Consider the following 14205-nt stretch of genomic DNA (forward strand, 5'->3'; position numbering starts at 1 on the left):
TGGCTTTGGTTTTGTCACAGATCTGATACACGCTTTTGAATGAACTACAACTCCTCACTTCCCTGGTAACTCCTTGTATACACCACCTAGGCTCAGTAGGTCAGGGACCACTTCCAATTGTACCCAGCACAACACTGAAGTGACCTTCACAGCTCAGAAGGGGTACAGGTTAGCAAACTACAGCGCACAGATCCTGTATCAGCTTTGTGTACCACAGTGGTTTTCACTGCAGAGGCTGAACTTTTTAATACGAGAGGTATATAAATATATGACCCAACCAATATACAAGATCTTGTTGCAGAAGAATCAAGGTGGTAGCTTCAGAAAGCGTGTTTGAATGCACCCAGACACAGATTCTCTCCTACAGCTTTGCTTTTCACAGTTTGTGACAACAGAGATTATTCTTTGCTGGAAGAATGTGACATTGTTGACATTAAAAAAAAAGGGAAGAAGCAGCAAAACAGACCTTTGCTTTGCTTGAACAGCACAGGCTTTCTTGATCAGCTGTCTGAGGTGCCTCATCTGTACAAAGCATTTAAACCTGTCTAACATCAAAAAGTAAGGTAAGACAAGTCACTTTGATGCTCCAGAGCACATGCCTAACATGATTATTGCAGAATCTTCCTGGTGATAATAGAATTATGCAAAGGAGGCCTTGACCCATTAATGCTTTTACCTTCCTTAGGATTTCTCTCCCCCTGCTCGCATGAGAAGCAGAACTGCTTGCTCAGAGATAGCAACTAAACAAAAAGGTGGAATAAGCAAAGTGAAAGAGGTCCCTTCATCACCTTGTCATCCCTCCCTGCTCCACCTTACTCCAGCAAGTGACACGCTCTAGCAGGTGCAGGTAAAGCAACTGAAAATATGATGTACTAGAAAAGCTCTATGATAAAACAGGCATATTCCCCCCATACACACACAGAGATAGTGTGAATGTATGGGGGAAAAGCATGGCATGTGTCATCACTGGCAGTCCTGCACCTAAGACACCTTGGAGACAAGGAACATTTAAAAGATATACTTGCTGCAGATTCCTTACTTTTTTTTTTTTCCTGATGGAAAAAAAAAATATAAAAAAAGATACTCATACCACTTGTTACACTTTTACTCCATGAGACATAGCTCTGGAGTAATAGCTCTGGCATTTCCCATGTTTGGTGCCTTAGAGCTGAACACAATACAGCCTGAATTTCAGTCATGAAGGAGTACGCTCATTTGCCTCTATTTTCTAGGAAAAGCAGATGATTTCAGATAGAGGAATTTGCTGGCAAGATAGTCTGAGTTTCTCATCCACTCAGTAAAGTTCTGAGTAAACAAGATTTGTTTTTCCTTGCAACTTTCTTACTAGAATTGCCTCCCCATAGCACAAGACCTGCTTAAAATCAGTACACAGAGGTCCAGGCATGCACGTGTGGATATTTAAAAGCAACAGAACAATAAGAAAGAAAAAAATGTTACCTCCTCTGTGCCCTGCTTAGACTGACTTACAGCTGCAAATAAAGAAGGGTTCAGATAACAAGATAGAAAGCTTGCTGGGTCTCAGTATGAGGTGTCCTTCATAGTGAAATCTCAGCTCTTCCTAAAGCTTGCAAATGGATCAGAGACTGCAAAGCCTGCCCAGGCTCTTCCTTCTACCTTGTCTGTTTAAAACAAGGCATGTTAGGGAATGGACAGAGACACTGTTATTGAAGCCTCAATCTGCCAGAGGGTAAGTAGAATCCAGTGCACAAATTCTTATCTAAGTTTGTATATACATGGCGATTTTAGGCCAAAAAAACTCCTACCAGGAGATCAGCTGACTGTCTTGGCTCACATTCAGGTCTGCGAAGGGCTGGCAATGGGAAAGCATGCTTCCTATGGTATTTTGTTTGCTCTAAGCACGGTTCACTGATTCCTGCTTGCAATCTGCCCTGAACTGAAAATGTATGATTATTTTGTTCCAGGAAGATGATTCCAACACATTAAGGCTCAGACCTGAATCCAAACCCCAAACTTCCCCAAGAGCAGATATGTTTCCATCTGGAGTTTTGGTCCAAACTTTTTTTCTTGCTTCTTACTCATGTTGTTTGAGTGGAGTTCCTAAATGTCTCATCCTAAATCAGTACCTATTAATGCTAGGCTAAACAAATCACGAGAGACAGTCCTTTCCCTGAAGCTCTTAATTACCTAAATTAACAAGTATGTTATTATTTTCCCTGCATGCAGTAGGCAGCAATAGTATACAGAGAGTTAAATAACTGACCCAAAGTTACACAGCCAGTTTGTTGCAGATTGGGTACTAAAGCCAGTTGGCTTGACACTTAAGTTCAGTGCTTTATTTTACTCTTCAAGAGGAAAAAGGCAAGCCCAGATCTGACCATTCCCTTGGGTGGGAAAGCTTTTGGAGTACTGATTTGCAACAAAGGCTTATTTTCCCCTTTTTCCTGTCTAAAATAGAAAAAGGACCAAGACCTTATTCTTGAGCTTCAGGGATCTGTTAATTGGCTCCCTAGTAAAATTACAGAGACTCAGCTGCCTGATAATGATTGTAAATGACAGAGACTATCAGGTTTACCTTGTGATGTCCCTGGGGAGCTTGCAGTTAGTTTAGTCTGAACTCTGCGTCAGCTGTTTGGGTTCCTTTCTTCTCGGCATGTGGTATCTGGACTCAAGCTGCAGTCTTTCAAACCTAATTAGTGTTAGGGGAAAGAGGGAAAGAGAGAGAGAGAGAGGAAAAAAAAAAAAAAGAAAAAATTCTCCTGCTTCCCCTCAACTGACTTTATAACATAAGGGCGGGACCTGATTTATGGCATAAGTTAATGGGGGGATTTTGTGCTTTTTAGGTATGTTTCTTTTAATGTATGTCAATCCAACGTCTTCAGCTTTGTATGCAAGAAAATTGCATTTTAGAGTGCTGGAGTCTTTGAACTGGAAAGTTCAGCAGGGAATCTCTAAACTCGATGGAGTCATTGTGTTTGTATACAGCTAGGTCTGTTCTGTGCAGTGCTCAGCAGAAATTCAAGTTTTTGCCCTTTTCCTTACAGAGAGAACATTTTACTCTCTGATAGGTATTGTTGTTAGAGCATAACAATACTGTTTTCAATACTAATCTCAAGCTGTTTAGCCACATTCAAATTGCCCACTGTCCACCTAAGAAATAAGAACACGGAAAATTTATTGTGGGATCTTAATAACTTGTACAATTCTTTATTTGTAGGGTGTTTCGCAAACTCATAATTCTGGCATGGAGGTGTCTGTACTACCTGTTTTCTTGCTTCCTAACTGACTCTCCATTTCTCCTCTCTGGTCATCAGTTGTTGCAACGTTGAATGGAACAAGACAGAAAAGTAGATCAGTGGGCAACATCTTCAAATCACTGGCAGGCCGAGCAATCACAAACCTGAAAAAGCACTGGTATGTGAGATTCAGGCTGCTTTGTGAGGTCTTTGTAGCAAGCACCTGGGACAGGAAGAAAGCTGCAGGGTTTTTTTGCAATGACTGATTGCATCTGCAGAATTCTTTAGAATGATGAGACAATGTGCAGTGCTTAACTTTACCTATCTTTTAACCTAGGAATGGCATATATATATATATATATATATATATATATATATATAAATGAAGCTAATTAGTCTCTAGAACAGCTGCTGAAAGATGTGATAATTTTTTTGATTGCTGAAAATCTTTAAATCAAAGTAAATGTCTCTCTAGGAGATCTGAAGCTCAAGCAATCACCAAAACCTTGAAACTGAAAGAATCAGTGAGTATAACAGGTTAGATGAATCACAGAATCATAGAGTGGTTTGGGTTGGAAGGGACCTTAAAGGTCATCTAATTCCAACCTTCTGCCATGGCCAGGCACACCTTTGAGATTGCTCAAAGCCCCATCCAACCTGGCCTTAAATACTTCCAGGGATGGAGCAGCCACAACTTCTCTGAGCAACCTCTTCAGTGCCTCACCACCGTCAGAGTAAATAATTTCTTCCTAAGATCTAATCTAAATCTACCCTTTTATAGCTTCAAACCATTACTCCTTGTCCTATCACTATACTCCTTGTCAAAGAGTCCCTTCCCAGATTTCCTGCAGCCCCTTTTAGATCCTGAAGGCCGCTATAAGGTCTCCCTGGAGCCTTCTCTTCTCCAGGCTGAACAACCCCATTCCGTCAGCCTGCCTTCATAAAGAAAGTTCTCTCTGCTTGCAAACTCTCTGAAATCCGTGGCCTCTGCAGCATTACTAACTCAGTGCTCCAGCAGATCTTTAATGCAGAAAAGATAAATCACATTTTAAATGAACTTAAGGGAATCTCATACAAGTGCCAGTAAGCACTGGATCTCCAGAAATAATCACAGCACCACGTTCAGACCACACCAGTTTGCCTCAAATGGCCCTTGATGTCTAAAAGGATGTCTAAATTCAAGACAAAAATAAGTAGTTCAGTCATGAGTTGTCATCTTTTGACTTACAGTGCAATTGAAGATGCAGTGTACTTGCCTGTTCTTGTATGGATTGGGCTCTTTCATCAGCCGGTAGAGCCCAAAGCAGAGTATCCCAAACAAGTCTAAAGCTTTGCAGTAAACGTCTCCAAAGGAGTCCTCCTGCTGTAAAAGAAGCAAAAATACTCTTACCTCAAAGGAACCAAAGTGGACAATTCAGCCCAATTCAGCTTAGAAGTCTAATATAAAATAAGGCTATCTGATATCTTCAGCCTCCTTAAAATATGGCTTATGAACTTCAACTGAATGAATCTAAGCTTCAGGTAATCACAACCAGCCTACATCCTGAAGTACTAACATCAGGGGTGAAAGCCAAGTCCATGCAGCACCTCTCAGTGATACAACTCACCGTGACACCCGTTAACAACCTCTCAGACAGTGGTAGGAGTCCCAGTTTGCATCGGAGCTGGGAGGCATTTTGGACCATGTCATCAGGACTTCTGCTCAGCCCACTGTCCATTTCCAACAGCTGTTCCTCCAGTGCTGGGCTTGTCCCACTTGTCACCAAAGTCTGCAGCAAAGCCAAGATGCGATGGTTGTAGTAGGTCTGGAAGGAAGAAACCATGAAAATTCAAAGACCAATGTGTATGCCTTGGTTCCTGAAAGGAAAACAAAATTTTCCAGTGAAAGCCTGGAGAATGTGATCAGACAGACACCTCACAGTGTTGGGGTTTTTTGTATACTTAAATTAGTCCTTAATTATGTTTGGTTTTCTGACAACATTTATGGATGACCACCTGCTTAGCCCATTTCAGTTTCAAAGAGCCCAGAAGATCCCACCTCCACTCTTCTAATAGAAAGTGCTAAATTGTGCCTGAATGAGAAAATTGTTGACAGCAAAAATGGGAGTCAGCTCTGTTAACGTTCTTTGCTTGTGAAGGCTTACCAGTCAAGGGTCAGGAGAGCCAGAAAAGTGGGCAGCTGCTCCGATGCCACCTGAGTAGAAGCACACTGTACAAGGTGAGGCTGAGGAGGGCAATTACCCTGCTCAGCCCTACAGGTGCAGAAGGAAACTGTCCCTGGAGATGCCTCATGCATTATGAAAACCTCTCTCTATGCCCTTATCTCAGTATTTTTTTGAAAAACAAACAAACAAACAAAACATACTGTGGTCAAAATTCAGATTTGAAGCCAAAAAAGGCACAGCATCCCCCTCACACTTTTTTTTTTTTTTTTTTTTAATCTGAACCCCGTTCAGATATACCAAATAACTTATTTCCCACCCTTTCTCAAAAAGCTCATTTCCTATGCAGAGCCACTTCATGGGATCTGTCACCTGCATTCACCTGAGCAAAGAAACGAAACAAGCTGCAGAGAAGGAACGGTGTTACTAAATCCAAGCTAAACTCAAATCCGCTTAAGAACATCTGACCGTATTGTCGGGCAAAAGGCTATAATGCTGTTAGAGTAATTCTCAGCCTTTTAAAGTAAGGAGCTATAGTCCAGAGTTATCCAGGAGTGATACAGCTTCAGGGGAATCTGCACTTTACATATTTAACAGAAGCGTGCTGAGCTCTTTAACATATCATTGCTGTACTTTTTGACATCAAAAGGATTGCATTTCCATACTTGGATGAATTAATAGGATTTGCATGTCACCCTCATTCTGTACTTTCTAGGCTGAGTTACACTGCAGGAGTTTGAAAGGCAAGGAAAAACTACAGAGGTGCACGCGTGCGTCGGTGCGCGCGCACTCAGGAAGCAGCACACTGCATTCAGGGGGTCTCGAAGCTGACTTTTAGGAAGCAACATTTCTGAAACGTGCCCACGAGATGTTACCTCCTTTGCCAGTTGTTTGGTTACAGCTTGAGAGAAGCACATTGCCTAGGAATGCCCTTGCACACAAAGGCAGAAACCTTCTCCCTCTGCCAAGCAGCTGCTTGGTCCCTTTCAGTCCCTGTTGCTACCTAGCTTCTAGAACTTATCCTGTGTAGCTTCCGAACCCACATCTGGGTCAGGACAGGAATTTGGGGTTCAGAGTACCTGAGCCATAATGGCCATGCTCATTGGATTGTTTTCTGCCTACAGCCATTCCCAGAGTCAGGTTGAAACAAATGCCAGTTCTGCTTCAGGCGTCCAAGGGGTAACATTTCACTTCACAGACCACGCTGTGCCATGCAGATTCTTCTGCCACTCGCCTTTCAAGCTAAAAAAAAATCCAGCACTCCTGCTCTGAGCGTCTCACACACAGATATTTACAAAAGATATTTAGTGTCAGAACAAGGAGGTGACATTGGACTGCTTAAGGTTTTTTTCTTCCTCTTTTTTTCTCACATTCATGTGTATTTTCCCTCATACTGCAATAGCTAAACAATAGCTTATTTCTCTCCTTCTTCCCTGTATTTACAGACTTGACTGAATGTGACTTAAGGTGCCCCTCTACTCTAAAGCAGAGCTGAGTGCTGATCATTCCTGGACAGACTTGGAATCTATGCCTGAGTGAAATTTTATCCTTTAAGACAGGTCATGCTATGTCTTGAGTTACTTTTACACTTGACACTAGCAGTCATTAATTACCATCTGGCTGATTGACATATCAGTGAGTAGCAGCAATATAATACTTTCCCTAACACCTTCTCAGAAAAGCATAACTGGACTTGACACACTTATTTTGGACTGCTTATCCCTTTGAGAGATTTGTTTTGTATTTATTCAATTTCTGCAAAACTGCCACCCAAGCACTATCCCCTTGGACATGAGCTGAGAGCAAGGCATGTGGAACTTGACTGCAGCATGGGGAGAATCAGGGTAAAGAGGAAGAAAGGAGCTTTCAGAAAAAAAGGAGAAGTCACTTTTAGAAATGCCAGCTTATAAACTGAACTGCTGTTTGCTGCCAAAATCCTGGCTTAACTATACCTAAGTGTCACCCACAGGTGTGTCACCACAAACAATATCACTCAGGTTTGACAGCAACTTAAGACGATTATGTCACCAGGGTGGGATTGCCACCTTCCCTCTGTTCTTGCATTTTTGGTGCAATGTACCTAATCCTCATGGTGCAAATGTTTTTAAAAGGACACTGCCAGGTACTTACAGAGAATCAAAACAATAACTTCTTTTAAAATCTGATCTGTTCTTGTGGATCGGTGGCAGTCCACATATGTTTTGTACCTTTTATTTGTTTTATACCTTCTCAGAAAACAGCCACTGAGAGATTCCCATCGAGTTCAATAGATTTTCCATCCGAACTTAAGTGTGCATTTCTGCCTAGGTCCCAGATGGACAGATGAGAAGAATTAAATGTTCTGTTTATGCCCATGCTGCTACAATAAAGTCATGGTAGTGAAAGCTGCCTATTCTCTAGCTCACCAAAGCACCTCCAGCCGGGCTTGTAAAAATCCACTCTACATGAACAGGTAAGAATTCAGAGTCCCTATAATCTTCTCAGCCATTAGCATCAATGCTGGAGTCTCCACCATGAGGCCAGCTCGTGCTGAAAGCAGTTTTGGCTTCAGTGACTGCATGTCCCTTAGAGGGACTGATTGTAACCTCATGTTATCAATCAAAAAGTAAATAAATCAGGCTGGCTGCAAATACCTTTTGTAGCAGGAGGAAGTAATGAAGAGTTATGAAAACACTCTAAAAGTTTCTCCAAATAATTCTACGTGTATATCAAAACCAGGGAGTGCTGCTGCTGCTCAGAGCATGCATTGAGATACGTCTTCTGGAGCTGCCTTTTGGTCTGTAGAGCCTACCAGCCCAAGAAATCAAAGAAGCTCACTGATTAGTCCCATAGCAGGGGGTTGGAACTAGCTGGTCCCTTCCAGCCCAAGGAAGGGGGTTGGAACATCCCATGATTAGCAAGTTGCTTGAACAGGAACAGACACATATAATTCTCAGGGCACAGAGTAACTAATCACCTCACCAGTCTCTGCAAGGTTTTCCGTGCCTTTGTGACACACACAGCCTTGACCATTGTTACGGCTGGATTAAGTGGGTTTACCCTGGCTGATAATCACTTTGTTAACACTCTGATGCCGCTAAACATGACAGTTTGTGATACATCTACTTACCATAGACAAAAGAGAATTCAAGAAGCTATCTGAGAAGATAGCTCCCGCAGGGGCAGCAGTGGTGGAAAGCTGATCTTGCTCTGGAATTTCAGAATTGCCGCTGGGAGCCTGATTAATGAACTGGGCATTTGGTGAAGACTCTGTTGGATAAGCAAAGAAGAAACAGAAGACATCTTAGCAACAGAGGGAAGCCATCCAGAATCAGAAAAGTTAGTAGCTTGCTGTTCCATGTCCAGCACTATCCACAGCACACTGCATTAGAAAAGGCAAGAGGAACAAATAGTCAGTGCTGCTGACTGGTTGTGCAATGGGAGACAAAAGACACAAGCCTAAGACTGATTTTTCAAGTGAGTGTTTTAAGATAGCAGACCAAAATTGATTTACCTGCTTCGAAAAAGAAAGGAATAATCTAATTTCTTCTGCTCGTTTTCCTGAACTAACAGAATTACTATTTCTGTTGGCTTAACTGGGGGTTAGAGTTCCTTTCACAGCTGTCCTACTGTTACAGGGATCTTCGCTAGTTTGTCAACCTTATTCTCGCTGTCTGAGATAGTCTTGCAGAATTCCCCCTACTCAGAAAGAGATTCCTCTTTAACTTGCTTTCTATACTCAGAGAATTGCCTAAGTACAGCCTGGCAGAAGGCCCCTGCCGTGCGACTCACCGTGCTAGGTATGTCCTGGCACTCCGGTAAGAGCGCTGATAAATGACAGCAGCACAGCCAGAGACAGACAGGAGGACTGAAAGGAATTGAGATCAAGAACCCACGTCTTACCATTAAAAAATAGAGCAAGTAACTCTGTGTAAGTAATGATTGATTTCTATTATGTCCCCTTGGGCCAGGAGGCATTTGAGTGTATCATTTTTAAAGATGACTAAAGCTAGCCAGAATCACAATACTATTAATGCCTCCTGTTGTCTCGCAGTGTCGCTGTCATCCTTCAGCCATGTATTCTCAATACAGATATTTCACCCTCCCTGGCCTTTAGGAGTTGGCCCTGCATCTGATATTAATCAGTGTGACTCCCCTGCCTAGATTGTAGAGTCTGGGTATGAAAAGCATGGTCTCAGCCATAATAAGGGACCCTTTTTATTTCTCCAAACTATTTTATTTCTCTTTTACATATTGGCAAAAGTCTTATTTCTCTGTAAATGATTTTGCTATTTCTCCCCCATATCTCTGGCCCTTTATGAGAAGGGTTTCTAGAGTCCACTGTTTCAGAAGAATGACTATTTACAACATGCCTGTAATCCCAATGACCAGCTCTCAAAGTCAGAAGCTACTCAACATATTGAAATGTGCTCAGCTTGGTGGATTTGATGCTGCAGAAACCCGCATGTGCAGCTTGCCATTTAATTGGCCTTGCATCAGCCTGATGCAAAGTGGCTGGTTTAGCATTTATTTTCCTGTGCACCTCACTGTTGGGCAAGGAGAAGCAGCAGTGTGTGCAAGCATGATGACAACACACAACTCTCCTGCTCCTCAAGGAAAAAAATAATCCAGCCCCCTTTAAAAGAGGGGCTGGCTCTGTTCAGCTTCCTGAGTACGTCGCTTCCTGCCCATCAAGATTAATTGCAAAACTCCTCTCGACTTCAGTGGTGTCAAGATTTCAACCAAAGGGTGTTAGCTTCTCTTGTGGTAGGTTTTGAACAGCCACAGCAGCAGCAGTGCGTGTGGCATTGCTGTGTCGGTGTGTCAGACACACCAAGTGATGCAGGTGGCTTTTGGTCCGCACCCGGTGTGCTACGAGCTGGAAATGGGCCACGGCTTGGAACGTGCAAAGCCCTTGCAGCTTCAGGCACATGAGGATTATTCCTCGCAGCTTGTTTCTAGAGATAGGTACAAAAGTGAGCATTTGTCTAGATCAAGGTCTACCAGAGGGATTTACAGGAAGCTTATTCACAATCACAAGAAAGCTCCAGCTGCTTTTGTTTAGTTGTTTTGAGCTTCCAGGTTTTAAGTTGTTGGGGTTATTTTCCTTCCTAGCCCATCCCTGGAACTCTGAACATATTTCTATGCTGTTGAAGGCTACAAATGGAGCAGGCATCCATGTGCTAAGGGACTGGGCTCGATTCATTATTTTGTCAAAGATCTGACATGACTAAAATCCAAGTTATGTCAACAGATTGCAGATGTTTTCCCCTCCACTGACACACCACATCCTGGAGGGAAATCACACTGGTGCAATGCCTGTCTGAAGACGTTAGCTTGACTGCACAATATCTTCTCAGAGGAGCTGGGCCTCAGTAGCCAGCTCAAAACATTTCTGAGACTTTTGGACACAACACAAATAAAAGTTTAAACCACAGTGCAAGAGAATATCCAAATATCATTCTGGGAAATTCAGCAGTTCTGAAGTGACTCTGGATAAGGCATCAGTATCTTATCATTATCTTTTGCTGTTTGTTTTGCACTAGTTCTTCAGAGTTTTAGCCTAAGGAGCACGCAGGACCTAACAGCTTTGTCCATATTGACCCATTAGCTCTCCAGGTGCACATTGGGACTAAGTGGTACACCAGAGCTTCTTTGAAATTAAGTATTGCTAGCACTTGCTAGATGCTGATGACTAGCCCTGGCTCAGCTGGGGAGGACTGCAAAGCAAGGGCCCCTCCCAGAAGTGTTGAGCCCATATAATGTTTACCAGCATTGCAACAAAAAGAAAAGAAAAAAAAAAAAAACTTGAGTAAATGGACCAGAGGCCAGCCATGAAGCCTAGCAACATGCTATGCTAATTTGGAGGCTACATTTTTGTGTCGGCACTCTAAATGGAGCTAAACATCCATGTCACTGGGGACTGGCAGCCCAGCCACACCGCTCTGCTGTGACACTGACTGCTATGTTACTAGTAATCAGTTAATCAGTGCACATGTTCCTAATTAATGGACCTAGTGTGTAGCTATCAGGAGACGAAGACAAAGATGAAAAACAGCCAAGAGTAGTAATGAAAGAGCTCCACGGGTTGCTTCAGTTATGAATACAGGCTAGAGAGGCTGAGCCTTGTGGAATAAGGGCAGAAGTGTCTGGGGCCTAGAGTAAAACACCTGCACCCTCTGGCTGTCCTGGCATGCACACAGGTCCATGCAAGTACTGGACTCTGTGCAGCTGTTGTACAAAGCTTTGTAGTGCAGACTGCTTGGAAAAGGCTCTGTGCTTTCACGGCCACTTTTACAAGTTAGGAAGCCTGCAGCAGCTCCCGGCACGATCCAGAGAAGAGGAAGGAACCATCACCAGTGCTTCAGAAAGGGCAGGGGTGAAACAGAGAATTAGGCTTTGGTTCACCTCATTTTGTTGTGAGATGAAAACTGGCCATGCAGCCTTCCTCTGTTTTTTAAAATCATCAGAGAGAGGGAGGCAGAGCCAAAGGGCAAGTTAGATATCCTCTGAGCAGAGCTGCCTTTGGTGGTTTCTATTTCTTTACTGAAAATAAGGGGAAACCAGGAAAATACAATTCTGATTTATTTACCTTAGTGAAGTCTGTTACAAAAGGTGGGGTAATGGGGGCCACGTGACTAGAAATCAGATCTCCTGAGATCCAGTCCAACAGAAAAAAAAAGAAAAAAAAGAAGAAAAAAAAGGACCTTATCTTTATCCTAAATGGATGCTTCAGAGTTTTGCTACACACCGAGACCTTCGTAACACTTTGTTTTATTTATTCTCCTGATAAACCATCCTGACTCCTTCAAAGCCAGTGAATTAACATCTAAGTCAAACCTTTTAATGTTCCTTGGACATGTAGTGCTTGTCGCTTTCTGCCTCTGAATTCTAAAAAGGGCCTGGGGTAAATAAATAATGCAGCACACATATTGCTTCTGTGAAATTTGTTCTTAAAGAATAACTTACTCAGCTCTGTAGTGATGGGGATCCTTTTATAACATGGCTCTGATTGATTCCCCAATGCTCTTCCTCTGAAAACAGCATCTGTAGAAACAGTCAATAACAACATGAGGAGAGAGGAATGTTGGTAGAAGCAGAAAAGAGGAGGGGAAAAAAAAACTACTAACACACAATGGTTCAGACTGACAAATGCAGGAAATCTTTTTCCTATGCCTAAAAATAATGTTATTGTCATGCAAAAATCCCAAAGCATTTCCTATATTTAGAAAGTTTCTTGCCTTGGTTTGCTTTTCCAAGGCTTACTTTATTCTCTCATGGCTTCAAAGAATGACAAAAAAAAATAAAAAAAATAGAAAAAACTCTCCTGGGAGCTGCTTATTGCCATTGTAACTGAAATATAATTACCCTCTGTGGTGCAGCAGTGCTGGTTACAGAGTTGTTTGGCCCAAAGCCCCCAGTAAGCCAATTTGCACACAGAGGGGTTTTGAGGAACAGCGTCGTGTTTTATCCTTCCCCCTCATGAGGGCTCTGCAAAACTGGATGGGACACATGCTGTAGGAATCAAGGCAAAAGTATACACCATGAATTCTGAAAACCCATCACAAAAAGAAAAAATAAAATAAAATAAAAAATAGCAATCCAGAAGTTCCTAGAAGTGTGTCCTTATTCCTTCCTGGTTCTTGCCAACTCGCTGAGTTAGTAGAATCAAGCCCAATCCAAAATCTGCTTGTTCTGTTTTGATTATATCTAATCTCTTCTCCCTTTCTGTTATGTCTGAGTTTTTCCTTTGCTACCCAGCGCAGCATCTGGGTAACTGAGTATTAGGAACGCTACTTACTGTGCACTCAAAATGATGAAATCTAAACTCCGCTGAGGATTTTGCTAGAAATGGAACTTTGCAACATCCAGATACTACGCAATGGCTCCTTCTCCCCTCTGAGCTGCAAGTGAATGTTGGAGATGGAGGCCCCAACAGGGTCCGAGGCAGACCATTGTTCTAATCAGCTATCCCTGAGGTTAGGTGATGGACTGACAAAAACCTCATTAGGGATGTCAGGCATCACAACCCCTCAAAACAGCAGAAAAAGCCCAAGTAGAGCAAGGCATCTCTGAACACAGTGCAGCTGAATGCCTGAAATGAATCATTGCCTTTATTGTACCTTTCCATGTACTGTACCAGTCGATTTGAATGTGTGTCTGATCATTGCCTGGATACCTTTCCCTTATGTCAATATTTTTGCTATGAAACAGTACACAGCGCTCCACCTGAAATCTTACAAACTGGCAGGGTGCTATTACAAAAGATTACTTAATTGTAGATTACTACTGTACATTTGAATTTCAGTAGCTTATTAAGTTGTCAGATTTAATTACCATTACATGTTTAGATTATGCCACAGATTATTTAGTTCGGTACCTAGGTTTGCCAACCTGTTTGCTTTGTGACATGACAGGGTGATAATTACAGCATTACTGGAAAACCTAAAATTTTCCATGGGAAAGACTAGAAGTCCTTGGCATCAGCGCTGACCCTAGTAAGCGCTCATTCTTGTGAGTGTAAGGAATGTTTACCTCTGTGTGGGTCTGGTTCTCTAAGAGCTGTCTAATTCTCTACCCCATCAGGCAGGTAAAGCACAGAACGGGCCTGGGTGGGTTGGGTGTGAAGGCTCACACTGAAATCTAAAACCACGGGAAGTACAATTGATTTGTGCCTTGTTACAATCTCTGAAGTAAGACCGTGTTTGCTGCAATGCTTACCAAAGCGCCTGAGCTGTTAAGGGAACTCAGGGCCTTGCATCCAAAGACGTAGAAATGCACGTTGTTCACTATGGTTAGGAAGCAAAACGCTGTAGCTTTTTCTACAGCACCAAAACTGGAGATGAGAA

At 42.5% G+C, this 14205-nt stretch overlaps 1 protein-coding gene across 7 annotated transcripts in view; it reads right to left on the reverse strand.

The window, feature by feature from the left end:
* Nucleotides 1-14205, reverse strand: part of KCNU1 (potassium calcium-activated channel subfamily U member 1) — a 202777-nt gene that overhangs the window by 115436 nt on the left and 73136 nt on the right. For 6 of the 7 annotated variants that reach the window (XM_068662331.1, XM_068662330.1, XM_068662326.1 and 3 more), the window contains 6 exons: nucleotides 12326-12403; nucleotides 8487-8626; nucleotides 4823-5020; nucleotides 4472-4578; nucleotides 3243-3379; nucleotides 2555-2668 (listed from right to left, as the gene is read on the reverse strand). In XM_068662331.1, coding sequence (XP_068518432.1) covers nucleotides 2604-2668; nucleotides 3243-3379; nucleotides 4472-4578; nucleotides 4823-5020; nucleotides 8487-8626; nucleotides 12326-12403 — 725 coding nt within the window. In that variant the 3' untranslated portion in view covers nucleotides 2555-2603. Of the gene's footprint in view, nucleotides 1-2554; nucleotides 2669-3170; nucleotides 3380-4471; nucleotides 4579-4822; nucleotides 5021-8486; nucleotides 8627-12325; nucleotides 12404-14205 lie in introns of those variants that run through there. The other variant, XM_068662333.1, reaches the window with a different exon arrangement.

Source organism: Anas acuta, chromosome 27 (assembly GCF_963932015.1).
Source record: "Anas acuta chromosome 27, bAnaAcu1.1, whole genome shotgun sequence".
Classification (NCBI taxonomy): Eukaryota; Metazoa; Chordata; class Aves; order Anseriformes; family Anatidae; genus Anas; species Anas acuta.